The 26,511-nt window shown below is 34.3% G+C and overlaps 2 protein-coding genes and 1 long non-coding RNA gene across 8 annotated transcripts in view; 1 reads left to right on the top strand and 2 right to left on the bottom strand.

The window, feature by feature from the left end:
* LOC132699106 (rap1 GTPase-activating protein 1) overlaps positions 1-26,511 on the top strand; it is a 373,626-nt gene that overhangs the window by 185,179 nt on the left and 161,936 nt on the right. Inside the window, exon 1 of one of the 5 annotated variants that reach the window (XM_060665600.1) lies at positions 20,078-20,263. The exons of the other annotated variants lie outside the window; for them this stretch is intronic. Coding sequence (XP_060521583.1) covers positions 20,253-20,263 — 11 coding nt within the window. The 5' untranslated portion in view covers positions 20,078-20,252. Of the gene's footprint in view, positions 1-20,077; positions 20,264-26,511 lie in introns of those variants that run through there. 5 annotated transcript variants of the gene reach the window in all.
* Positions 356-1,177, bottom strand: LOC132700054 (uncharacterized). The gene is made up of 3 exons (XR_009618594.1): positions 1,079-1,177; positions 589-1,015; positions 356-522 (listed from the first exon to the last, which is right to left on the bottom strand). It is a non-coding gene; the product is annotated as an uncharacterized LOC132700054 (long non-coding RNA).
* LOC132699607 (uncharacterized) lies at positions 10,173-14,068 on the bottom strand. 2 transcript variants are annotated; one of them, XM_060666420.1, is made up of 4 exons: positions 13,825-14,068; positions 13,614-13,765; positions 11,158-11,405; positions 10,173-11,101 (listed from the first exon to the last, which is right to left on the bottom strand). In XM_060666420.1, exons 1-4 carry the CDS (start codon positions 14,015-14,017, stop codon positions 10,897-10,899), a joined length of 798 nt encoding a protein of 265 aa, XP_060522403.1. In that variant the 5' UTR covers positions 14,018-14,068; the 3' UTR covers positions 10,173-10,896. The 2 variants fall into 2 exon arrangements, with proteins under 2 accessions (XP_060522403.1, XP_060522402.1); XM_060666419.1 differs by lacking the exons at positions 13,614-13,765; positions 13,825-14,068 and adding an exon at positions 12,280-12,732.

Here is a 26,511-nt window from a genome sequence, read left to right on the forward strand (position 1 = left end):
CTAATCGAGCATTATGCGTGCGTGTTTGGTTTAAGTTTCGAAATTTACTGTGGAGAATATTTACGGCCGATAACGATCAGCAATAAATAGGTGGCAAATAATACACTCTCCAACAGGTCGGTTAATAGAAAATGAATTCTTCCACGGGCCGGTCGACGATCCAAGTAAGCTATAGTTTCGTGGATTTCAACGACCTGCTTTATTAACCACTCGTACTCTGTTATAAAATATATGCGGCGTTGCTTTTTATGCCAAGACAAAGCAAACATTCTCACCCTCTCTTTTCGTAATAACTTTTTAAAATAATAATAATAATTACGTTGCTGTTTTCGTTTATCACAAACGAAATTGGGCGTTAAGCGTTCTAAAAGCTCAAGCTCCCTACTTATATAATTATATACTTCCTCGAAATCGGTGTCCTCTATAAAAGCCAGTTATGGAAAACTACTGCCAAGTCGAACAAGTTCAGCGCCTGCCACGAAAACGGTTAGACTTTTGACCCAGCAAAGCGATGCAGATCGGCTTATCCGAGAAAAAAATCCCAACAAATCAATAAGGAATTTATCGCATAGTAATAAATTGTAATACCTGCGCCACTGTCGGTTCATAGATAATCCACCGCAACGATAGTGATCTGGCCAGTGCTATCGGCCGGAATAACTACGCGATTTCTCCTGCGTGCCTCGTAAAATCCAAAAGCAAAGCTGTCCGTAATTTTTCTCAATTTTTTTTCCACATTTATCGGCGTATGAACGAAAGCGATAACAATAACTAGGAAATATCTACCAATTAGCATATTTACCTAGTTGTTTCAATATTAGATAGTGCAACAGATCAGTGGGTTTTATGTAATTCAGACGGTCGATAGCGGGCGATATTAATAAAACATTTTACAGTAAAATTTATCGCTTCTTTGCCTAGGCGGCAAAATGACTCAAGCCAGTTTCACTTGTGGTATTGAGCGGTGATATAAGCGCTTTACGTTTTGTATCCTGCTTCGTTTGGTTGTCTGGCTCTGAAATTTTATTTTGCTTTATTGTATAGTTACTATTTTCTTTTTATATAGTATATTACGTACTAAATTCAGCAAAAATGAAATTTTACTTATCGATTTTGGCTTCGCTCGTATTTTTCCACATTTTCTACATAATTACTTATTTTGCCCTAAAAAACAAAAGTTTTTGACAATGGAAATGTCATAAAGTTTTTGAATGCGGCTCCAAAGCATACTTTTATAAGAAGTAATTTCTCGGCAGTAATTACTTTACTGTAAAATGGCCCATTACTGTACGATTTTGAGGAAATCATGATAGGATTTAATAGAAAAGAGAACAATGACGTCATCGCCTCCTTTCTCTGAAGCTATATTATTTTATAAAGTTCGTAAGGAATTGAAATTTATGAAGACTCAAAAATTGTATTATTTGAGTAAAATTGTTTAACATATGTATCTTTTAGATATTTTGCTATTTAAGTGTTGCTGTTATTTTCATGCCATTTTGGATTTATTGGTACTTCTTATTTCCACTTTTTAGGAGCGTTAAGAACTCTCCTGCGTTGTTATTTTGATCTGCATTTATTTCACCGTCTTATATTTTATTTAATTTTTTCACTAATTTGATTTTAATAAACTGCACTAAGATTTTTTAACTGTGTTGAATCCTTTTATTCTAAACAATAAAAACTTCAACAGGAATATAAAGATAGTTTATTTATGTGAAGGCAGAAGCTAGAACATAACGTATTAATGGGGTTTAACGGGGGTATACAATGTTTTTGTCCAGGAAGCTAATAATTCGAACTATAATGAAGTTTATTGTTGTTGAAAATGTGATCAACGACCACTGTCTGCCTTCACCTAAGCATAACGCACTCTTCCAGCTTTCACTTATTGGCTTTGAGAACTAGTGACTACAATTTTACCAACTAAAACACATCTACTCCCTCTTTCAAAGTACGCAAAATACCTCTCAACCAAATTTTATTCAATACTGCAAACTGCTAAATATAATCTCGACGAAAATGGGATAGGAATAGATAGTTCAAACTCGCTCATAAATTCATGGATTTTGGTCCAATGTTTGAACTTTCGTTCCATTCCATAGCAACACAGAAATCGCCACAAAAAGAAATTATTTTTGAACATATTTTCAACTGCTAAAAAGAATTTTTGAAAAAGTTTTTCGTTTGTGTTAGAATATTTTGCTGTATTTTCGAGAATTCAGAAGCGCAGTAAATATGTATACCTTTATGTTTCTTTTGTGAAATTGGTAGGAAAAACCTAGAAAAAACGATATAATAATGATTGGTCTGTGTGACGAAGACGTATGCCCTCGCCAATTTTATATTTAAAATTTTGCTCAATAAAGCTCGTCTTTGTTTGATTTATCTCGTAATAAAAAATATCAACAAGGTCAGTCTTTTGCTGAAATGTAACAATAATTCACAAACCGATGAGAACGAACAATAAACGCATAAATCACTTTCTACGCCACTGCGTCTTCGGCTGGTGCGGTGCGTTCAGTAAATGATACTCTCTGATTAATTAAGGCGATAGTGAATGAATTTTAATTGAATTTCTATTTATAAGCGCTCGTTTTGCGAAAATACAATACTGCTTGTTAAAAAAAAAAACATTTCTAAAATAACAGGGGTGTGTGGCATAGAACAAAATAAAATTACTCCCCGATAAATTTATGATTCAGATTTTATTAAAATATAATCTCACAGATCATCGCCGTTTCAAGTGTTTTCGAAACACACAGATTTTATTGGACTGAGGTGGTTCATTTTTTTAATTTTTCAAAGAAACTTCCACTTTTTACAAAACTTTCGGATTCCTTCTACGTCGGTTTTTGTTGAGCCGAACTTGCTAACGTTTCGCCAATCATCCCGTTGGCTTTTTTACAGCTTGACCGAAAATGTTCAGTTGAAGAAGCCATAATAATAGGCTTTTTTCTACTCCCGTCTGTAAAATACCTAATTACCCACCGATCTAGCGTGCGGGAAGCGTCGCTTTACCACGTCAGGTTCCTTTCCCACTAATCCGAGCCACTTCGGATATTTCCGGGATTTTACCGCACGGATTTGGGAGCAATCGGATGTTTTCGGGTATATTTCCCACGCTTTGAATTTTGACGATTTTCAATTCTGACGGTCATGTCAGTGAATACATTCGTGTTGTTTTGCGAAAATGTACCCAAAAACTAACGGTCGTAGAAAAAGTATAGTATGCAACACGTTCGGTAAATTTTTTAACTCACTCGTTTATTAAATACTCGCTCCGCTCGTGTCAAATAAACTCGTGAGCCAAATTTTTTACTTTCTTGCTTTTTGATTATGTAAAATATCAAAATTATCGACAAACTTGTGCATTTCTGAATTAAATGAATGGCATAGTTAGAAGCCGAACTTTTATTTTTATGCACCCTTTTATGTTCATTAATGCGTGTCTCCCTGTTTATCCGATATAAATTTTAGGACGTGATCCGCATTACAACTTGTAGACTCCGGATTTTTCAGTTCGTAATTTAGTTTTATTGTTTTTTAAAAAATGTCCTAGGTTGTTTTCAATTTTAAAAGCAATCTTAAGACTAGATTTAGATAGATGTTTCTAAATTTTCCTGCTAGGTTCTCCTATGTAAAAATCTCATTTGTTCTGCAGTTTAGTTATAAGTCCAGAAAGTTTAAAAAGTTATCTAGTTCCGTCTCTATGGTAAATTTTATACTGTTATGGATGCAGTTAATATGATTCAAAAAGGACTGCAGTTGTCTTTCCGTTCCAGTGAAACAGGCAAAAACATCATCTACGCATCTATACGATCAAAGAAATCTTTTACTAAGAAGTGTTTATGTTTGATATTTTCCACATTGTCCATAAAAATTTCTGCAACTAGTGGACCAAGTGGATGTCCCATAATTAATCCTTCTCTGGCATAAAATTGACCATTAAATTCAAAGTAATTTTGTTCCAAACAAACTATTAATTCAACAGTCCTGTTATGATAGGGTTGGTTTGTGTTTGAGTGAGAATATTGTCTATTAGATTTTGGACGTCAAATGAAACTAGAATTGCCTTAGAAGTAATTTTGATATTATTAAACTTGTCAATTAGTTCTAATGAATTTTTGATAACATATCTAGGTTTAAAAGCAATATGATATTCTAAAATTTTTATTATTTTTTTAAAGAATTTAATTGATGGTACTGTTAGAAAAGAAACTACTGACCTTGCGTAATTTAATTAAAGAATATAACTTTGGAGGTTGAGGATTATCAGTTGGTATTTTACCCTTTCATTAAAAAGTGATGAATCTGTAATTACAGTTTTCATTTGTTTTTGATAGAACTCGGTGGGATCATGTTATATACCTTGGTATTATCTGGTTTAAGATACTGTTTGGTTTTTGTAATATATTCTAGAGAATCGATTAAGAAACAATAAAACTGAATTATGAAAAACTCAAAAATCCGGAGTCTACAAGTTGAAGTGTTGTTTTAACTATGCCACTCATTTAAATTCAGTTTGACGATAATTTTGATATTTTACATAATCAAAAACTCCGCCTGGGGTCTCTAAGGGGTGGATTGAGTAACTCTAAAGAGACCACTGCCGGTCCCAAGCCCGGATAAAGGAGGAGGGTTGGGGCGATAGGCCAGCTCCCTATCACCCTTAAAAAACCTGTAAAATGCTAAAAAACCTAACCAAAGCCTCGGAATCGGACGGAAAAACCAAAAAAGACTTAAGCAACGAAAAAGGACAATGAACTATGGGACATGGAATGTTCAAGGACTAACCTGGAAAATGAATGAAGTAATCTCAGAAATAAAAACTCTTAAATTAGATATTGCGGTAATTGCAGAGACGAAGAGAAAGGGACAAGGATCGGAAAGCATGGGATATTACGATCACTTCTATAGTGGAGTTACGAAAGACCGGAGAGCACAACAAGGAATATCCATACTGATAAAAAGAAAGCTGAGGAGGCACATACACTCTTGGGAAGCTATCAGTGAACGAATGATTAAGATGAATTTAACTATATATGTGTACAGAGTAACTATTTTTGGTGTGTATGGAGTAAATGACGACTCTCTAGTGAATACAAAAGACCAATTCTTCGAGGACCTAAACCAGGAAATAACAAAAGTAGGGAAAACGAGAGAAATTATTATACTTGGAGACTTGAACTGCAGAGTGGGCAAAAATAGAGACAGCCAAGTAGTAGGACCATATGGAGAAGAGACAAAAAATGATAACGGAAATCGATTGATAACTTTATGTGAACAAAATGATCTTAAAATAATGAATGGATTCTACCAACATCGGGACATTCATAAATACACGTGGACACAATCTACAAGAAACCTAAAATCAATTATTGATCACACAATTATGAGACAAGAAACGAAATTGACCGTACAAGATGTCAGGATCCTTAGGGGAGTCACATGTGGTAGCGACCATCACTTACTCAGAAGCACAATTGTACATAACACAAAAAGAGACAAACACGAAGTAGAAAAGCCGAAAATACAAACAACTACAAAAAGATATAATTTAGATGGGCTCGACCATGAAGGTACAAGGGAACTATATAGGAAACGTCTAGATCAGAAGTTAACAGAAACGAGATTCCAAATTCCTGAAGAATATCATGAATATATCAAAACGTGCATCCACTCGGCTGCATTTGAAGCATTAGGAACATATGAGACTACAAAAACTAAAAAACCGTATTGGTGGGACCCAGATATAGAAAACGACATAAAAGAGAAAAGAGAGAAATATTAGAAATACCTAAACAAAAAAACTGACGGCGACAAAACGGAATATAAGAAAGCTCAAGCTCGCGTTCGAAGAAAGATAACTGAGAAGAAAAATAAATCCTGGGAAAGAAACTGCTCCAAAATAAATACATATCTAGGTGGCACAAAAAGTACGGAGAGCTGGCGATTAATAAATCAATTAAGGCAAAACCAAAAGAAGGACATAATATCAACAATAACAATAACAAACAAATAATGAAATATCACAAGTAACAATAATAGCATCTCCGTTAAGAATAACGACGAAAGAAGTTAAAGAAATATGTAAAAACCTAAAAAACCGAAAGTCCGCTGGTCCAGGAGAAATACCAGGAGAACTAATAAAATACGGGACGGAGAATTTATATCGCCATCTAACAAAATTGTTTCAGATGTGCATAGACGGGGCTGATATACCAAGTGACTGGAAAGGCATATATATCACAACTATTTTTAAGAAAGGAAGTAGGGACAGTTGCTCAAACTATAGAGGACTAGCAGTAACGAGCACACTAAGTAGAGTATATGGTAAAATATTGAAAAAGAAAATTGAAGCTGAATATAAGGAGATAGAAATAGAGGAACAAGCGGGATTTAGAGCTGGGAGATCAACAGTAGACCATTTGTATACAGTAACACAGGTTTTAGAGAAAAAAACAGCCAAAGATCAGGAGGTACATCTCCTCTACATAGACCTTCAAAAGGCTTATGACAGCATACCTCTAGAGAAACTATGGGAGGCTTTAGAAAAAACGAACATTAATTCAAATGCGATAAAAGCGGTCAAAAATCTATATAAAGATATAACAGCTAAAGTCAAAATACAGGACACTTTTTCCGAGCCCATACCAATTACAAAGGGCCTCAAACAAGGATGCTGCCTGTCTCCTGTATTATTCAAAATATACCTACAACAAGCCTTACAAAAATGGATGAACAAATGCAGAGGAATGGGAATCCCACTATTAAATGAAACAACATTATATACCCTTTTCTTTGCGGATGATCAAATACTCTTAGCACAAGATCATGATGATCTAGAATATATGGCACGAAAGTTAGTAGAAGAGTATGGAAAATGGGGATTAGAAGTTAACATCACAAAAACTGAAAGTATGACTGTAGGAGGAACATCTGGAAATATAACATTGGAAGACGGAAGCCTAATAAAAGACTGCCAGGAGTATAAATATCTAGGACTAAAAATAACGCAGGACGGAAGACTAGATGAGGGAATAAAAGAAAGAATAATACAAGGAAGAAAAGCAATAGCCATGCTGAATGGGATCTTGTGGGACCAAAGTATATCCAAAACTAATAAAAAAACCATATATAATACAATAATAAAAAGTATCATCATATACGGAAGTGAGGTATGGCAGCTAAAGAACAAAACAGAAAATATGTTACTAGCAACCGAAATGGACTTCTGGAGGAGATCGGCTGGAAGATCAAAAAAAGAAAAATTAACAAATAAAAAGATAAGAGAGATCATGGGAATAAAACATACAATAGTAGACGACATAAAAACAAAACAACTTATATGGTTTGGACACGTACAGCGCATGCCCGAAAACCGAATCCCGAAACAAATACTATTGTGGACACCGCAAGGGAAAAATAAAAGGGGAAGGCCTAGAAAAAGTTGGAAGGAGGGAACAGAAAAGGAACTAATAGAAAGAGAATTACCAGACCAGCTATGGTTAAATAATGAGTGGAGGTTAGGTGTCGGAAAACGGCGTAGAACGTTCTAGACCGACATATATATATATATATATATATATATATATATATATATATATATATATATATATATATATATATATATATATATATATATATATATATACATAATCAATCAAAAAGCAAAAAGCTAAATTTGTTGTGAGCCATGGAGATTAACAAAATGCGTTAAATTTAAATTTATAACCCTGCAACTGTAATTAAGAATCTACCTCATTGTACATATAGGTGTCAAAATACTTTGTATTTGATAAAGGCACGATGTTCAATAATGTTCTGGGGAATGAGGCACACACAGAGCTGCTTCCTATTTGCCCGATGTCTATGAATGCAGAATTCTTTCCCGAAAATATTATTCAAAAACGCATAATGCTGTTCGCACCATTTATAGCAGATTTACGCAAGATGTTTGGAATTACTTATCCAAATTCAACATCCAGATCTTGGAGTGGTCACCTCGCACTCCAGACTTGAATTCAACAGTAGTACTTCCTTCATCAGTTCCTTCTAGTCGTGCTTGTGTGCAGGTGGCCTCTAAGACATTCACGTTGCTCTTTATTTTCCTGCGACAATTTCTAGGGGAGCGGTCATCCGGAGATAGCCAAAACCACGCCGATATTCATTTCAAATTTAAGTAATCACTCAGCAGAACTTTTTCTAGACCGTTACAGACCGATGTAACTTTTAAAAATCTCTAATTGGGTTTGTGCGAGATTCGCCGATTGGCGCGCCGTATAGTATCGGGTCGTATCTGCGGAATGCTTGGCCACCTTAAAAAAAAGGATAGAAATATCCGTTCCGACTTTTAAATCAAACAAAGAGGAATCCTAATCAGATTCCTATACCTGTCGGTGCGGAGAGAGAATGTCAATTGACACTGCGAGATGCTGAGTAAGATAAAAGTTTGTCGGTTTTTCTGATGTCCGATCGAATGATAATAATGGCATGCTTATGGAAAAAGATAATCGACGATTTAATGCGTTTGCGTTAATAATGCGCAGAGACGTGCTACTACGTGCGCAATATAACAGTTTCGCAGAGACGTGCTACTACGTGCGCAATATAACAGTTTTGCAGAATGTGTGCAAGCGGGCATATAGGGCAACTACAGGGTCTCCGGTTTTAGTTATTTATTTATTTATTTATTTTTGAAAATTTTGAGAAACTTAAATTCAAAATGCAATTAGTAATACTGATTATTAGATCCAATATAAATATTGAACTCTGTGTTCTACAGTGTGTCTCACTTAAGAATTGTACACCCTTGCGAAATCTTTGTTCTTGAATCGATTTTGATAAAAAAAATTTGTTGGATCGATTTCTGAAAAATGTACTAAAACTTTGTTTTGCTTATTGCTTCAAGTTAAAGTCATGGCCAACTAATACTATTTAACGAATGAGGGAGAAGGGAGAAGTACTATTAGCGATTTTTTAAACATATCATACCTTATTTTCAATACAGGGTTTTTGAAATATCATTTGCGCTCCGCTCAGCTCCATCGTTGTATCTTTGGTTACGGTTTTATTTTGAGAATTTTTGTTGTTGAATAGATCTCTCAAAGACGCTTCTTTTTACATCAATCAATTCATCATGGCCAACTGGGAATAATTGTTGATGTCAAATATATATTTCAAAAAATACAGCATTCATATTCTTATCTAATCCTTTCAAATGATATTTAATTTAAAGAAAATTGTTAGGGTCCGTGAAATTTATCAAAAAAAAAAAAAGAAAGAATTATTAAAATTGAGCCATAAACAAACACTCTACAGGAGTAATGCTTAAGCGAAGCGCCCGCGATATTTTGAGCGCTCTGTATTTGAACTTAATGGAAATTAGTATAGTTAGGTTTTATGTAGTCCTAAATTAGAATTCGTTAACATGTTATTTTTAAAGAAATCCCTAATAGCCCTTAAAATGTTTGACATTAAAAATTAGTTCCAGTTGGCCATGACTTCAGGTTGATATAATTAGAAACATATGGTTTTAGTGCGTTTTTGAGAGATCTATGCAACAAAACAAAAATCAAAATTTACCCTAACCAAAGATTTTACAACGATGTACAGCCTTAACGATATTTCAAACACCCGGTATTGAAACACTATAAAAATTGGTAAGGTTGTGTTCTAAATACTGCTTAATAAGAATTAGTTGCCATATATATATATATATATATATATATATATATATATATATATATATATATATATATATATATATATATATATATATATATATATATATATATATATATATTAAATCCCTAATAGTATTTTTCTCTTTTATTAAATAGTCTCAGTTGCCCATGACTTTAAGTTGTAGCAATAAGCAAAACAAGAATTTAGTGCACTTTTCAGAGATCTATCCAATAAAAAAGTTATCAAAATCGATCTATAATTAAAGATTTTACAAGGGTGTAAAGTTCTTAAGTGCGCCACCTGTATATAAACTGACCCACTTCATTGAATTTGGCCAACAAGCTTGTATGAGATTCATATTTAAGTGACAACGTGTTTTATGTTAACTTAAATTCCCTTTTCTGTATTACGAAAAAAATGAACAAAATATAAAAGTACCAGTAATGACGCTTAAATATAAACGTCAGGAAAACAGATTAGAAGTAGGAAAAAAGACAAAGAACTAAAAGAACAGCAAAAAGTCTGTAACAGAGTTCAGCAAGGGAAAAAGGCGATACGTTGTGACGATATAGAAGTACGTATTCGCAATCTCGGAAAGAAGACAAAAAAAAAATAGAAATGAATTTGTTTATCTAGAGCAGGTTGAATATAATTACCAAATAAGATGACGAACAGGAAGAGTAATCACGAGCACTAATATATACAGTGGAAACAAACCTGTTGTGAAAGATGCCCAAAGTTAGTTTAGTTAATAAACAGAAGAAGAAAAAGACCCGTCCGAAAATTGGTAAAAGGGATTAGAGAAGCCGTGATAGACAATGCGATAACAGAAGATGACTGGAGAGATGAAAACAATGAAGGTCGAAAAGTTTCAAAACTTCTCTAGACTATTCGGTTTAATATTGATTCATATCAATTTGGAAATTAATTAAGTATTAATATAAATTTCAGTTCGAGTGGACGATAGTTAGTAACTTGACGTTTTGATGAAGTGCGACAGATTTTGACTTGGGACTAAACATAATATGATAACCGACTCCATCCATCTTTTCAAATAAGCTAGATAGTACATAGACAACACCCGAAATCCGGACACCCCGTATATATTTCGGAAAGGTAGTTTATGATTGCAAAGGCAAGTTTATTTCTAAATCAGCAGCCCATGGCAACGATTGGATCGGTAGATACCAAATTGACTTATTGTGCTTAATACGTAATCGTTTGGAAGAATTTGATTTTGGCTTCCAAAATGTCGAGTAGCCATTTTTCGTGGAAATCGTGTACGCCGGGTCTATTGATGCGCCGTGACGTTTCATACGTAAAGGTAACATCGACCAAACACTGAGGCGGTTGAATCCTAGAAACCTCGATAGTGAAATAGACGCTGGCCGTTGCCTGCGGAATGGGGTAGCTAAAAACAAGAACAGCAGCGTAGCGTATTTGCTAGAATCTTCGCGCGTCGTTTACCTGGCGGTTGGTAAGCCGAAAATGGCCTCGTAGTTATGTAAACAAGAAGTCGGTTTATCTTGGGAGCCGTTGTAATGGACAGCGAATGTCCAGTCTTCGTCGGTAAAGAATGATGCTAAGTATTCCTCGATCTTATCGCATCCTATTTCGGCGGAAAATGTCCCGACGGTAGGCCAACCACTGAAGTAAATGTCTGCGACGGAAAAATCCGCAGAGTCGGCTGAACTATCCGCTTCATCATTTTCCGGCTAAACGAAAAACGCTTAATCGGATGTTTGGGAAATTAAAATAATATAATATAAAAGTCACTGTTCGTATTAATTTTCGGCTGCAGTTTCTGCGTATAGACATCTCATCGAGTTTAAAAATTAAAGCCCAATTTCGCCTAAAACTCAGTTAAAAAAAATTATATTTTAGGATGGAATTTGTAAATCCTTTTAAAAATAATCCAAACAAATATTTTGTTAGTTTACCGTGATATTTTGTGTTTTGTGAAGTTTACAAATACAAACTGAGCAAGTTGCAATTCGAATGAAACCCGATGTAGTTCAGTAAGATGCGGACAAATGATGAATTTCAGAAATTTTCTCTGTGCAATAAGAAACATTACTATCCAATCCTGAACCTGCAGAAGTCCTACCGAACATGAAAAAATCCTCAGCAATAAGGCAACACTCGAGACTGAATCAAAAAGGAAATTGAAAGTGTGTCGGTATCAATTTTACAAGGCCCATTAAAAAAAAGTATTCAGGAACGAGGAAAGAGGGCAAAATGATAATCTTTAACAATAGCAGTCCTCTCCAAATTAAGTATAGCACCATGTATTTCAAATTTTTAGAACATGATGTAGAAAAAAATCTTAGTTTTGTATCTTTTGGAATTTAAATTGTCTAAAAGTTATGCAACCACATGAATTTTTCAGAATATCTGAAAATAACTGGTACTAATCTTATTTTATTGCTTGTTTATAACCTAGAGATCGATATACATAGAACACAACAATGATAAGGAAATTTCTTTCCTTTGTTTTTCAAAAACTGATGCATTAAAAGTGTGTTATTATTCAGAACATATTCAGAACAGACAAAATTATTTGATTTTGTGAAAACGCCTGTTGTATACCTTGGACAATTTTTGCGAATCTTTGAAAACCTCCCTCAGCAATTTTTTTGCGAAAGTCACGATATCTAAGAAATCGCGGCACGTTGCTACGTGGTCGATTATTAGGACTTCGCTAGACGCGAAACTTAATTCTGTTCCATTGCCCGGCTTGGTGAATTCCCCATTATGTAGCTTTTCCAGAGTAACCATCGATGATTCGTCAATTGGGTTCTTGAGGAATAGTTCCGCAATATTTCTACTGTGAAATTGGCTTAGGGGAACAGAAACATCTGCTTTTTCCGTTGTGTCCACATGATGTTCGTCGAAAGTGGTCTTAGATAGTGACGATCCAAGTGAATTTTCCATTGTCGCATCAATAATGATAAAATTTATCGAAGCACATCCCCAACCCAAACTCTTGCAAAAAACTCCTCAGTTTGGAGAATTATTTTTTCACCATGAATGCCAAAAATATTGTTGTCAAAACATAAATGTCAAAACTAACGTTGTGTCAACATTAGACTCCGAGAAGAGTATATTATGCAATAAAGGAGAATGACTAAAGAAGATTATCAACGTGCTGGCATACTATACATTTTCTACGACCACTTTGCAAAACAGCACGATTACATTCATGAGCGCACGTACCCAAAATTTGAAAAATTTAGATCGTTCCCAAGATCGCAATGCAAATAACCTTATATCCAAAGCAGACCCGCCTCAAGCGTTGATAAAAAAATAGAATATTCTTATTTCAAAACTTTCAATTCTGAATCAGATGAAAGAAAAGATTAGAACATCCATAAAGAATGTATGCCTGCTTCTTCAATTCCAACTATTCCTTGATAAGCTTTTCATGACCGAAAAACCACAACATTAATTTGATTTAATGGCGATCAGGATCGGTTCGCGAACTCTGGGCAACTGTTAAGTGTCATAAACTGTCATATCGGACACATGTCGTCAGAGCTTCAACTTATTATGAAGGGCAAGTTAGAGAGACGTGGAGGAGTAGCAACGAAATAAATCTCTTGGATGAGGACTACATATACCGGAATGCGCAGTCCAGAACGACTGAAGTGAGAGACCAACTTGCCCCTGCAAGTGCCAACGTCAAAAGGACCTGACAAGCCACAAGAAGAATGTGATTGACATATTAATCAGCAAAACGTAAAATTGTCTTATATTTTACTCGATGTGCAAATTGGTAATGACATTTTGACATCTCGAGATGCGGTTTGAGTTTAAACCTGTCCAATCGACAGTTTTTTATTAACAATGAGTTAAGCGTTCTTTTTATATGGGCTGTTATTACTACGAATTATATTTAAAAAATTAGTCATTGCCCAACTTGCCTCATACAAAATGTTCTTGGTCGCTGCTCGCGCTTTAAAAATGATGTCCCTGACGAAGTTCTTAGCAAAGGTAACGCGATCCGAAAACTCTAAACATTTTCCATCTTTAAAACGTCGCAGTGTCGCTCGTGGCTTTACTTCGATCTTTGTTTCTGAACGAGTTTAAATATTATCTAACCACGTGCTTGGAAATTTTGGATTTGAAGTGTACCTTTGTCGCGTGTTGTCGCGGCTTCTTCCCTGCTTTCAAGTTCGCGTTTCTTTATATACTCGTGTATGCTCGTATCCGAGTCAATTTCCGACGTTTCCGTCGCAATCACTTTTGGGATTCTTACAATGAAGCAAACATCGTCCCAGCAATGATATCGTTTCCCGATTTCAGGTTTTTCTGTTTTTTCCTCCATATTATCAATGCATGTGAGCTGCCAACGTATTTCAATAAGGAATAATTACAAATAGACGTATTCAGGCGAACGTCAAAATTGTTTATTTGATGCGCTATAGAAACAGATAGATTTAGGATTCAAGTATTATTTTTAGTTTTTTGCTTTAATGCTAGTCTAGACTAAATATTTGAGAATTTTTACAAAAATACCATACAGGTTTGCTTCACGTACAGAGTGGTGAGAAGTGCTTACCGTATTCCAAATAAGGTATATTTGGTATAGTCACCCCTTCGTCAATAGATCTACTTTTTTCAGATTAAAAGACTATTTGCGAAAAATCCAACAGTCATAAAAATCATGATTAAATAAAATAAATTGAAGCTTTAAGAATTAAATATATATCATACGTTTAGTTCTTTTAATTGAATTGAATTGAAGAAAAATATTCTAAAAAGCTAGTTTAAAAATATAAAAATACGGACATAAGAGTTTCATTTCATCATATATAAAGATGCAGAAAATATTATGCGTCCAACTAACTAAAACTAAACTTTGATATTTTGTTAAGTCGATCTGAGACAGGCGTTTATGCAAAAATTGTGTAACTAAATAAGCGAACTAATCATATGTAGCTACCGATGATGTCGGTGATATCTGTGCCACAGCATTTCCTATTCTTCGGAAAAGGTTTAGCGGCATTGTACATTAGATTTGAGTTGTTGATAATATACAAATCGATGAGTTCAAAAATCATTTTTACTATGCTAGTAAAGTGCTAGTAAAATTTTGAAGCGGGTTTTGAAACAACAACCCGCGATGAGGCGTCAGGCGCAGGTGAATGATTGGATCAGAACCCTTTTGTGGGGTCGCTAAATCCATGGCGAAATCAACCATTAAAAATGTATGGAATACGAATTTCGGCCATTACAAAGACAGGCCGTCGGCCTAATTTACAGTAGATCTGCCTAGCCATGAATGGAAGGCCGTATAATGGTAGATTTATTGACTCACCGGCAGCGTAAAAACCATCTAAGTCTAATGGCAATGGAAAAAAACACTAACGAGCTACACCAATTAGCCACTATCGATGCCTTGGGGTGAAAAGACTTTTTTTTATTATAAACTTGTATTTGAACTTAGAGGTCTAACTAAAGTTTATCAGAGATCAATATTACCTATGGTCGGGGTTTCCTTTGTTACGCGCCTCCCGAAGCGTTTCACGTTCTACGCCCCTGTTCGCGTATCCATAAGTTAAATCTGCAATTGAAATTGTTTGTTCCGCGCTCGACACCATAGGTGCGACTTTACGTTATTGCCAGGCTTGCCAGAACTAACTCCGAGCGAGTCCCCAGTAATTTCAAATATAACTTTGATCTCGTTATCGAATTACGTATATACGGCCGTCGTTGTCGGGACACGTTTACGAGATCTCTGATTAAATTTTACATCGCACTTTGGAGTTTATGCGAACGATTATTGGATGTATTCGTTCGTAAAAAAAGCTCCTCGGTTTCTTTTTTGCTTTTTCCCTTCGCGTGTATCCGATTTAATCGCACGCGAGAGGAGAAAACCGTTCGGCCCAATTTAGGCGGTTACTTTATGGGAACTATTACACGCTAAAATGGCGTGTATCTTAATCAGGTTGTGTGTATTCCCCACCCCCATATGGCACGCTTTTTATACGGCTGTTGGCCACCGACGGTCGTAAAATTTAAATTTTGACTAAAACGCGCGTTTAGTAGGACCACTTTTAAAACTGATGCGCGGGCAGATGAAAGATAATCTGAATACATAAAAAGCGGCAACGCAGTATGAGTCATAAATGCTTGGCTGTAAAGGGCGGTTACACATTTATCGGTACTACACACTCTTAAAATGGCGCCCAATGAATAAGCGGAGCGGATTTCACCGTTAGATCGACTTTTATGATACTTAAAATACTTAATTTTTGTGATGCTATTAAGTTTTATGAATTTATTTTTATTTATTTATCTTATCTTGGTTTTGAAATGTTCGTGGAGGTCTAGGGAAGGTTTAAATGTGAAAAAAAATCATAATAATTGCCAGGAAAACCCTAAAAACAGCCCTTTTCTTTTTCCCATATAAACGATGCATTAAACCACGAGTTGCAAAGAGAACAACAGTGCTACATCGAAGCATTGGCCGAAACAGTTCGTACAAATGTTCCACAATTAAATCAATAACAAAGAATTGTGTACAACATTTTGATGGAAGTTGTGAACAGTGGATCTGGTGGAATTTATGTCCTTGATGCTCTCGGAGAAACCGGAAAAACGTTATTAATGTCATTGTTTTGGCGTTGGCTTCCTCTGGAATAGCTGCGACACTGCTAGAACGCTGGCGAATTGCACATTCTGCCTCGAAATTACCATTAAACATGCAAGTCACCGAAACACCAATTTTCAAAATCGCAAAAAATAGCACAATGGCTAAGATCCTACAGGTATGCAAATTGAATGTTTGGGATTGTTGGGATAAGACGTCACTGGAGGCACTGGACAGAACGTTGAAAGATCTTCGTGACAGCCAAAATATTTTTGGTGGGGCCATGATTCTGGAGTCAGGTGATTTTCGTCAGACTCTTCCAGTTATTCCCCGATAAACTGTTGCTGTTGCGAATTTGTGCAGTATGTAAAGACACTCCAATCCAGTATTTTTGCAACAAGATGAAACTGCAAATGTGTTTGCGAAGCAGTTGTTAGACATTGGAAATAATGAAGTTGCAGTGGACACCTCGACCGAAGGAGCTTATTCAGCGTGTTTTCCCATCTACGAGTATAGCGCAAAAGTACAACAACCATTGGCTGGGTGAACGAGCAATATTGGCGGCGAAAAATAAAGATGTCGAGGGTCTCAATGCGACCATTCAGAATTTTCGTCGAGGACAGTTGGTTTCTTTCAAATCAGTCGACACCGTTATAAACCAGGATGACCTAGTCAACTATCCCACGGAGTTTTTAAATTCAATGGAATTGTCTGAATTACCAAAACACAATTTGCAGTTAAAGGTAGGATGATTCCGACTGATTTGCGATTCGATTTTAAACGCTTACAATTTCCAGTACGTTTGGCCTTTGCGATAACCATAAATAAATCTTAAGGACAGTCGTTAGAAGTTTGCGGAATCAACTTGGAGTTTCCCTGTCTCGCGCATGGCTATACGTCACGTGTTCGCTCGTCGCAAAGTTGTTCTGTGTTTATATACGCAGCACAGAACAAAAAAAAATTTACATTTTACATTAACAGGCTGTATTATAACACGTGTGTGTAAATTTATACCTTATACCAGGAAAGCTCTGTTTTATAATAATAAAACTTCATGCTTCATTTTTTCATTTTTTGTTCGTTTTAAAATTATTTTATACAAAAGTTTAGACCTTTTATTTATCGAAGTCTAGCTAGTATTTTTATATTTCCAACATTATTCGTAGGAAGAATTCCGATTATGAATTTGTTTAGGAGGAAAGGAATTTTTGCAGAGTTATTTTCTGATCTTCGGCGCGATCACTTTTTATCACGTTACCACCACTAAACACCATTCTCACAGTTTGGGTAGGGTTGATTTTGAGACGATCGCTTAACATTATAGTGGTTTCATATACATTTTAAGAGCGCCACGGCATCAGCCAACCCTGTCTTAAGATTTTTGAAACGCGTTTAAACATTACAACATTACAGGTTTCCAAAAAACATCTCGCGTTTGGTCCTCTTGTGTCCATTGTGATCAGCTGTTTTCGTAGCAGTGTATCGATCGATACTTTACTTGATCTAGCGTTCTGGGTTCTCTATTGGTCATGGAACGACACTAAAATTTCTGGTTGGGTACCCACCCTGACCTCTAAGTTTTTGCGACAAAAATAATGTTTTAATTAATTGGGTACAATTGATCTACTCCTGGTCGAACTGTAATAATGATGCGTGTTTGATAAGCCCTTGAACGTTTTTAAAAATGTTGATGGAGTCTGTAAAAATAATTAGTAGAGCGTATTTTTCTATCTTGTCGCTTCGGGATGATCTGTCTGACGATATACTGATGAACTATTATTATGCTGCCGTATCCTATACTTGGACGGCAACATTGTTGCCTTTCACCTCTGTTTTAATTGGACGTTTTAGCAACTTTTTAATTCTTTAATTAAATTTAATTATTAAATTACTTAAAGTTATTTTTCCATTGTAACAATTAGGATCTCAATTGTTATACATAACTAACATACAGCGCGGAAATAAAGAAAAATGTGTATGTAGCTGTTAGAAAAATATGAGGAATTTCGAATTAAAAATATAAACATTAAATTATATAACGCAAATTGCAATAAAGTTCCAAACATAACGACATTTGTAATCAAATCATTCTTATTTAAGTAATATATTGTGCTTAAATTCAATTTGACAAAATAGGTGGTACGCCGCTTTTTTGAAATCTTAACCGAGGTCTTGTTCCAAAAATATACATAATTTAATTTTGTTAGGTAACCAACCAAGCCACTATTTTTGCATTTCCTTCATTTTCTGACAAGACTTCTTTACAATTGCTTATCGATGCTCTAAAGTACGCCAATGACGCGCACGTACGGCTAACCTTTCGAGTCTTTCGGAAGTGTCGTTGCGGTATTTTGTAGCATCTCCTTCGAAATGTCAGCTTGTATATCAACCGCCTCGCTTGGTTGACCTCTGCCAACCTAGTGTCACCAAAAACATTTGAGATTCGAATACTGATAAGTATGTTTTATCGTATAGATTAGAAATCCAAATCTGCACGAGAAGCGCCTTTATGGAGGGCGCTCCAAATAACTTCTCATTATTTCCAATATGATTCGCGTGAAATTTCCGCGATTATATTTTAATACGAAATGTAATTTAAAGAATTTAGCTTCTACCAGCTACCCTAGGAAAAATTTCACTGGATTTTTTTTACAGTATTCATAATCCATAAATTCCATCATATGTTTATGAGACGTCCGTTTCTACAACGCCTATATGATTGAATTTGTGTTGTCAAATCTTTGAATTTTGTTTAGAAGTCGGAAGCAGGATACCTTGAATTTTTTTGAGCTATCTTAAGCTGATGGCTTCAAACTAATTTCTGTCAACTACAGGTAATATAAAAATGAAGCAAATATTGCTAAAAAAAACTGCTAAACTTTTTTAATTTGATATGTAGTATTTTTTATCAGCTCTTTAGAATAATTTCTCTAGAGCCGGTAATTTTTGTTTTCAATAAATTATGCGTCTTTTAATGTGAATTTATTGGTTCAATTTTTGGACACTTTAATTTATAATTTGTATGAAAACACACGGGAAACGATCTGAACTTAATTAATAATTGCACTGCAAAGAATATTAATTTTTGTAATATTTTTAACAATTTTTTGAAAACTATATTTTATCAATCAGCTTGAAGGTTCCTCCGGTTATCTGACTATATTGGTTCTTTTTTCCCAATAAAATCGTTCATCTAAAGCTGTTCCCACAGATTTCAAGTCTTGAAAACTAGAAAAAACACAACCAAAACATTTTTGTACCATGTTGAACGAGACTAAACTAAAAATCAATTAACAATTGTTCTCTGTGGAGTGGAGTTATGAACAATGAACAAAGGTAACTTAAAGTATAGAAGTAAGAATAAGAGGGCATATAAAGAAATAAAAACCTTTTTGTGATTATAGAAACTATCGCGCTATCTATGACGAACCTAGCAGCAAGTGCGATTTCTATACTTTGTGTTGTGTTTGTTTTTCTATGTTTGTGTGTGTGAAATATTGTAACATTTTGCGGACCCATCTTTACTTTTAATTATTTTTATAGTCGATTTAAGCTGTGATAGGCGAATATGTTCGTCCCTAATAAAACAAATTTACATTTCAAACACGCGTTGCACAATATACGCGGTTAGGTTTACCTGCTTTAGTGTAGCGCTATGTAATTTTTACAATAAGCCCTTATCGTATGATCGTCAGCGAGCCGAACGGCTGGCCACTTAATTGTAGTTATTAAGCGATTTTAACATAAGCGTGCGCGGTTATGTAAGCGTTGCAGATGCGCTTCAATGATCAAGTTTCGCCCACAGGCCTTCCCGGGAATATGCCGCAGCTAGACCATTTTCGATTCCAGGAACTTACGAAATAATTGCGTTGAAGAAATACTTTAAGAAAGAATATATCGCATTTTTTGGGTGTGGGCATCATCGGAGGTATTGTTAGTGATTGATGGATACCCTCATTTCGTCCAAATGGAAAACGAGTAAGAATTGGCTAAGTTATTAATGTAGCCGGCTTTCCTTAGTTTCAGACGACACTGTCATTATTATCGCAGTTCTCATAAATGATTTTTTTTCATATGGAAAATAATGATTAAGTTTAAATCAAACTGGTTCGCAATAGTTTCACTACCCTTAGCATCCAAATTTCGGTTTTCGCAAAGGGGTTTCATTGTTTTTTTTTTTGTATTTTAGAACCAGAAAGTGGTAAGCGGTAATCCGGTAAAACGGTTTTGTCGTTTTTTAAAAATTAGTTCCTAATATATTTTAGCGATGTGATTTCTTTAGTAACAAAATTACTAAACAGATTTTTGTATGGTCTGCACGTGAACGCAATAATTGGTGTGTGCTAGAATCAAGTGTATACGAATAAGTGAAAAATGAAAGTCAACCGGATGAAATTGTTAAGGCGACTACCAAAGCATATCGATAATTTTTGTTTGTCCTTTCGAAAATTTCTTTATTTAGATATTAATTACATTTTTTAAAAAGATTACACTGCATTTTCTTACTGGTATTGAGCAAAAAAAATCGATTCCAAAATAAATTAGTAACTTAAGTAAAGTATACAAATGATATAATATAATTTAAGAATCTGTTATAGTTTTGGATTTTTATTTTATATGAATGAATCAATCTAATATTTGTATTGCACGTTTGTTGAATATAATTTTACCACAGATACTAGTGGCTTAATTTAATCTATTTTTTCAAGGTAAGGTGTGGATAAGTCAATGTAGAATAATGGGACACTATTTTTTTAATTATGCCGATTTCATTAAAAATCATATTTTATAAGATGGGCAGGCCCTTTCGTAAGAACCATAGGAGTTCTAGTTTGTACATCCAACCAGGCATTGTTTGTATCGGTATTGTTTATTTTAAAAGAATATGCTGAATATGTAATAAATATATATGAAAGTCTTACTTAAATCTGACATCTATTCCTACATGTTTCTGTGTGTGGCAACGAACTGTAGAACAAAACATCCTCAGGAGACTTGTTACCAGTACATAGTGTCATTAAATCATTGTATTTTTGTAACGATATTGGCCTGGGATTCTTGTTTAACTTTGTTAGAGTTGTGGGACTTCCAGATTTTCGTTTTATGGCGGTATTGAGTTTCCAAATGACTGGTTTTGAAAAATATGTGTGCAGTCCCCTTCATATTGACCGTGATAGGGAGAAAAAAATGTAGAGCTATTACCTTTAAATTCTCGTAGTTTTGCAAAGTTTAAAAAAGAGCAGAAGCTATGATAGAATTTTTATTTATATTTTATTTATTTTTATTAAACACGATCGTACTTTTTTTCTAATACATCACCCAATCCCTTGAAATAGGTAAATTTATTATCTGCTGGAGAACAAAACAGTCAGTAAAAATTGTAAAATCAATCTGGGCATCAGTTTTAATCTTTTCTTTGATTTGTTCTGCCTACTGCTCTAAAATATGGTCTGTTTAACGATAAGTTCATGTTGATACATTGATTTGGTTTTAATTTGATAGATTTTACTTATTAACAAGTGTGCGTTATGGTACTCTCTGGGAACAATAATGGGATTCCACACGGAGGAATCTATTTATGTCACTAACAATATTGTCATTGTCAATTCGGATCGTTCTCATGAAAGTGCTTAAAACAAAGAAGTATGGGACATTGAAAGCATGAGCTAAAAACTGCTTTGCAGTGCGGTACCTTTACAAGTTTGCCTGTATGTTAAATCATAGTGGTCATTTACATCATCATGAGGTTCGTCTAATTCGCTTATTCCTAAACTTGCTTGAACTGACACTTTGTCACCTGCTAATATGTTAGTCAACTCAGCTAAGTGAGTGTTACTGTTAGGTTTATCTATCAGGAACATAGTTGTCACGAAAACACTTTTGACCAACAATGTTATCGGCTAGAGGCTGCCTGCATCTAGCATTAATTGTTTTATCATCCCACTCAATAAGAACATCCATTTTAATTGAGGACATCTGAAATGGCATAGTGTTGTACCGCTGCTAAATCTTAATACAATATTCCTACTTACCGACTTGTATAGACCTGAATTTTACTAATCGACACGCTTTCCAGCATACAACGTTTAAACAACCAATCTTAAAACCATCTTAAATCATTGGCCAATTGGAATGCCCATATAGATTGGGTGCGGGAAGTAGTAAACCAACAGCCTGACATAATTTATTTTGTCCCTTTGTTTAATTATTAAAAAGAATATCTGATAATAATAAATTATATTTGGCGTAATAAGTTTCAAACATTGTTCTTTTAATTTGGTTATTTTATTCCTTCAATGAATTTATTTTGTTACATAAGTAAAATTTACTTTTCACTTCATACAAAAATATTATAACGTAATGTCAACTTTGGTCCTTAAATAAAAATATTTTTAGGATTAATTCAAGATAGGTTTTTCTAATTTTTTTGTTTTTCTTTTTTAATTTTTAACTATTTACCGGGTCACTTAATCATAGGAAAAATTGTAAATGAAACTTTACTAGTCTAATGGCAAATAGCATTTAATGTAATGAACTATTAATTTTTTAGGATAACCTAGTTTTTTGAAATAGCACCCTAGTGGGAACAAAAACTTTTTAAAACCGGTACTTTTTTGCAATATGCTGACTCCAAAATTTTCAAAATCCGTTAAAAAATAAACTCACAGGAAGGAAAACACCAGATAAGTAAATACATTTTTATAAAAACAAAATATTACTTAGGTGGCTTTGGTTCCATTCTTTATTTATTGTCAAGTCGGTAAGACTAAAAATGCATAAGAAACTCTCGATAAGCTCATACAGTGGAAAGAAAAAAACAGATTAGTATTTTTTTTTTAATAAAATTCAAGGGAGAGTCTCTTCTGAGGTTCAACGATTATAATGTTTTGTTGAAGTGTTTTATTATGGTAAAAAGTTGATATGCTTTTGGAATACGGAGATACAGTCAAAAGCTAACGTAAGTATTGTATGTATACGTACTTCATGAGTTACAAGCACTTAAAAATTTTTTTTTTCTTTTCAAAATCTGTCACTTTTTTGGGATAATTCAACACAATATTTTGAAACCTCAACAATATCGGTAGAATCGATTTGAAAGTGGTATATCAACTTGTGTTACTGTAACCTAAGTTTTACATTGACACAAAACATCACACTCATTTATTTTGGAACTGGAGTTTTGTATTTATTTGAATTAGATAAGTGCGATAGATACTTACTTAATAACGAATTTGTTTTAAGATGAAACGTTCAAAGAATGTTTTCAAAATGTCCTCCTTCTTGTTTACGACACTCCCTGGCTCAAGAAATTACATTCACTGTAACCCTTCCTAACATTTCTGGAGTTATGTTATGCTATCAAATGCGACCGATATTCTCCGCTGTAGCTCTTGTACATCGAACATTGGAGTTACATAAATACGGTCTTTCACGTACGCCCAAACAAAAAAATTTAACGGTGTCAAGTCTGGTGATCGTGGGGGTCAGTTGACTGGACCGTGTGCTGAGATTAGTCTATCCCCATAAACATCACGTACGTGTTCAGTGACATCTCTAAAATTATGGGGAGGTGCGCCATCTTGCTGAAAATAAATATTTAATGTCACCGCAAGGGGTAAATCATCTAACGAGTCTTCAATTTCATTTCTTAGGAATTGTAAATATTGTTCAACAGTTCAGGCACCATGAAAAAAAAAACAGGTCCAATAATTCGCCTTCCTATCACTTGACAGACACAGACCTGTATCTGTTGTTCTGTCGGTTAAACATAGCATTATTTGAGAATCGTCACGCGTCAGTGAACAAAATTAAGTTAACTAAATTATTATTCCCGTCATGTTTATCTAACAGCCACTTATAATAAAGTTATCATGTCGATTATTTCGTGAATTTCTCATTTTCATTTCCAGTTTTCTCTAGAAAGAATGTGCAGGAAAGCGACGTCCCGGATAGCGACCTGCATACAATGCACGGATCTGTCGAGAGTTTTTTCTGCATTTCTCGTATATCAGAAATAAATCGACTTTTTCTCCATCGACAATCAGATAAAAATGTACAAACTGTCAGAATTTTCAATGATGTCGACTTGATGAATAGAAGCAAAGCCACCTAAGTAATATTTTGTTTTTATCAAAATATATTTACTTATCTGGTTTTTTCTTTTCTGTGAGCTTTTTTTTAACGGATTTTGATTTTTTTTGCTAAATTGTTGCAATAAAAGTACTGATTTTAAAAAGTTTTTGTTCACATTAGGGTGCTATTTGAAAAAACTAGGTTATCCTGAAAAATTAATAGTTCATTAAGTTAAATGCTATTTGTCATTAGACAAGTGAAGAAAAATTTCATTTACAATTTTTTCCACAATCAGGTGACCCGATAAATAGTATTTATGATGGTCACAGCCTCCTAGACATAAATTTCAAAAATTAAATAAAAAAAAAAGAGAAAAGCCGTCCTATCCTATGTAGAATGATCTCCTGAATCCAAAATTGCAAAAAAAAGTTGTGCCATTTAATATTCGAAAGTTACCGTCGTTTCTGTTCAAACCGGACTGACTACATATTGTCAAAAAATTGGACATTCGGCCTATATTAACGCTTCCAAAGTTCAAATCGCTATCGCAAGTCGTTTAAAAGTAATTATTTATTATTATTATTTTGGTTGAGGTATCATACCTATCTTTACTACGCGGAATATACAGGGTTTGCGCAACAAATAACTTTATTCATCTGCAAATATATTTAATTTTATGAATTGCGTACCCATAATGGTGGTGATAAAAATTTCAAAATTGTGCATTCGCATAACCGTACAGTGTAAATAATTCTTAAATCATTGAATATTAATTATACTAGTTTCCTTTTTGAGCAGTCGACTCTGTGTTCGAACGCAACCATAACCTTGATCTTTCGCGGCTGTTTTGACTGGCGTTTTTCTATTAACACCAGATGATACGATTTGTTCCACTTTGCCTTTTTCTTTGGGAAAACCTGTTTGGTTCGGCCCGTGTGTACCTACGGCAATTATAATTATTGTGCGTGTATCAGACACCGCCACCGAAACGCTAAAACTAATTTTAAGCGTCTGCTATACTTCGAAACCTACAATTTTCTTTTCCAAGGCTTTCCGAGACATGCATATTGCAATTATTTATAGTAACAACGCTATTCTATTTACATTTTACAATGCGATATCGTAGAGTGGAAAAGTCGCATGCGTATTATAACTAATGGGTGTAATTTGTAATATATATATTTTTTAAACACGATATTGTTATTAATGAACTTGGTTGTCATATTTTCTTTTTTCTATCAATATATCCTGCATATCTTTTTAAGATACACTGTGATTTTGTTATAATAAACTTACCTATACATCATTTTCACACTTGTTGGCAAAAGATCCTATAACAACTACTTCTTGGATGTAATAATAAAACTGTCAAAAACCCCGACGCTAAACCGCAAAATGTACTTCATTAAATTGCCACGTGTGAGAGAAATGATCACAAATTCCCACTTAAAATTATTACTAATTTTAAATTAAAAAAATTTAATATTAAAGACATAACAAAAAGAAAAAAACAAGAAGAAAAATTATAGACCTTAGTGAAAACATAATTTCCTTCAAGCTTCTTCTAAAATAGTGCATATTTGAGAGCCTAGCCTAATTTTATTATTATAAAACTTATATTTATTATAAATTGCTTTTTATTAGCAAGAATAAGCACTAATTTCCCCATATAGCAATGAAAGTCCGCTTATTTCCTTAAAATATTCCTGGAATTGTTCGGAATTCCACTGTAAGTGGTTGGAAGCTTTCTGAAATATCTTCTTGTTATACACCATTTACATACACCTTTGTTAAAAAAAAAACATTTCTAGAAAACCAATTTTGCCACACAAAATACCAAAATAAGCAAACTCATAAGAGGTTCTGCAGTAAGAAAATAAACCGTTATCAAAATGTACTCAACTCGCTTCAATTGAGATTTGAATTCAATTAATTGTAATCAAAAAAAGTTAACAGAGCCCGTATTGAATTGATTTCCGCAAGCAATCTTGCAATTGGTTCATTACAACCATAATTAGTTTAGACAGGAAGATGGAGACTCAACGAATGATATCAGATCCGGACGTTCGATGTGGTCATTAATCAATTTGTATCAAAAAATTAAGTTACATTCAAATCTTTTTTCCTTAGAGTGGTTAAGATGCTGAACACTA

This window comes from Cylas formicarius, unplaced genomic scaffold (assembly GCF_029955315.1).
Source record: "Cylas formicarius isolate icCylForm1 unplaced genomic scaffold, icCylForm1.1 PGA_scaffold_3__17_contigs__length_32017465, whole genome shotgun sequence".
Classification (NCBI taxonomy): domain Eukaryota; kingdom Metazoa; phylum Arthropoda; class Insecta; order Coleoptera; family Brentidae; genus Cylas; species Cylas formicarius.

Coding starts and splice junctions, on each gene's coding strand:
- LOC132699607 (XM_060666420.1), bottom strand. CDS start 14,017: ATGGAGGAAAAAACAGAAAAACCTGAAATCGGGAAACGATATCATTGC. Junction 13,766..13,824: donor CGCGACAACACGCGACAAAG/GTACACTTCAAA, acceptor AAACTCGTTCAG/AAACAAAGATCGAAGTAAAG. Junction 11,406..13,613: donor CCAAGAACATTTTGTATGAG/GCAAGTTGGGCA, acceptor TTTTTCGTTTAG/CCGGAAAATGATGAAGCGGA.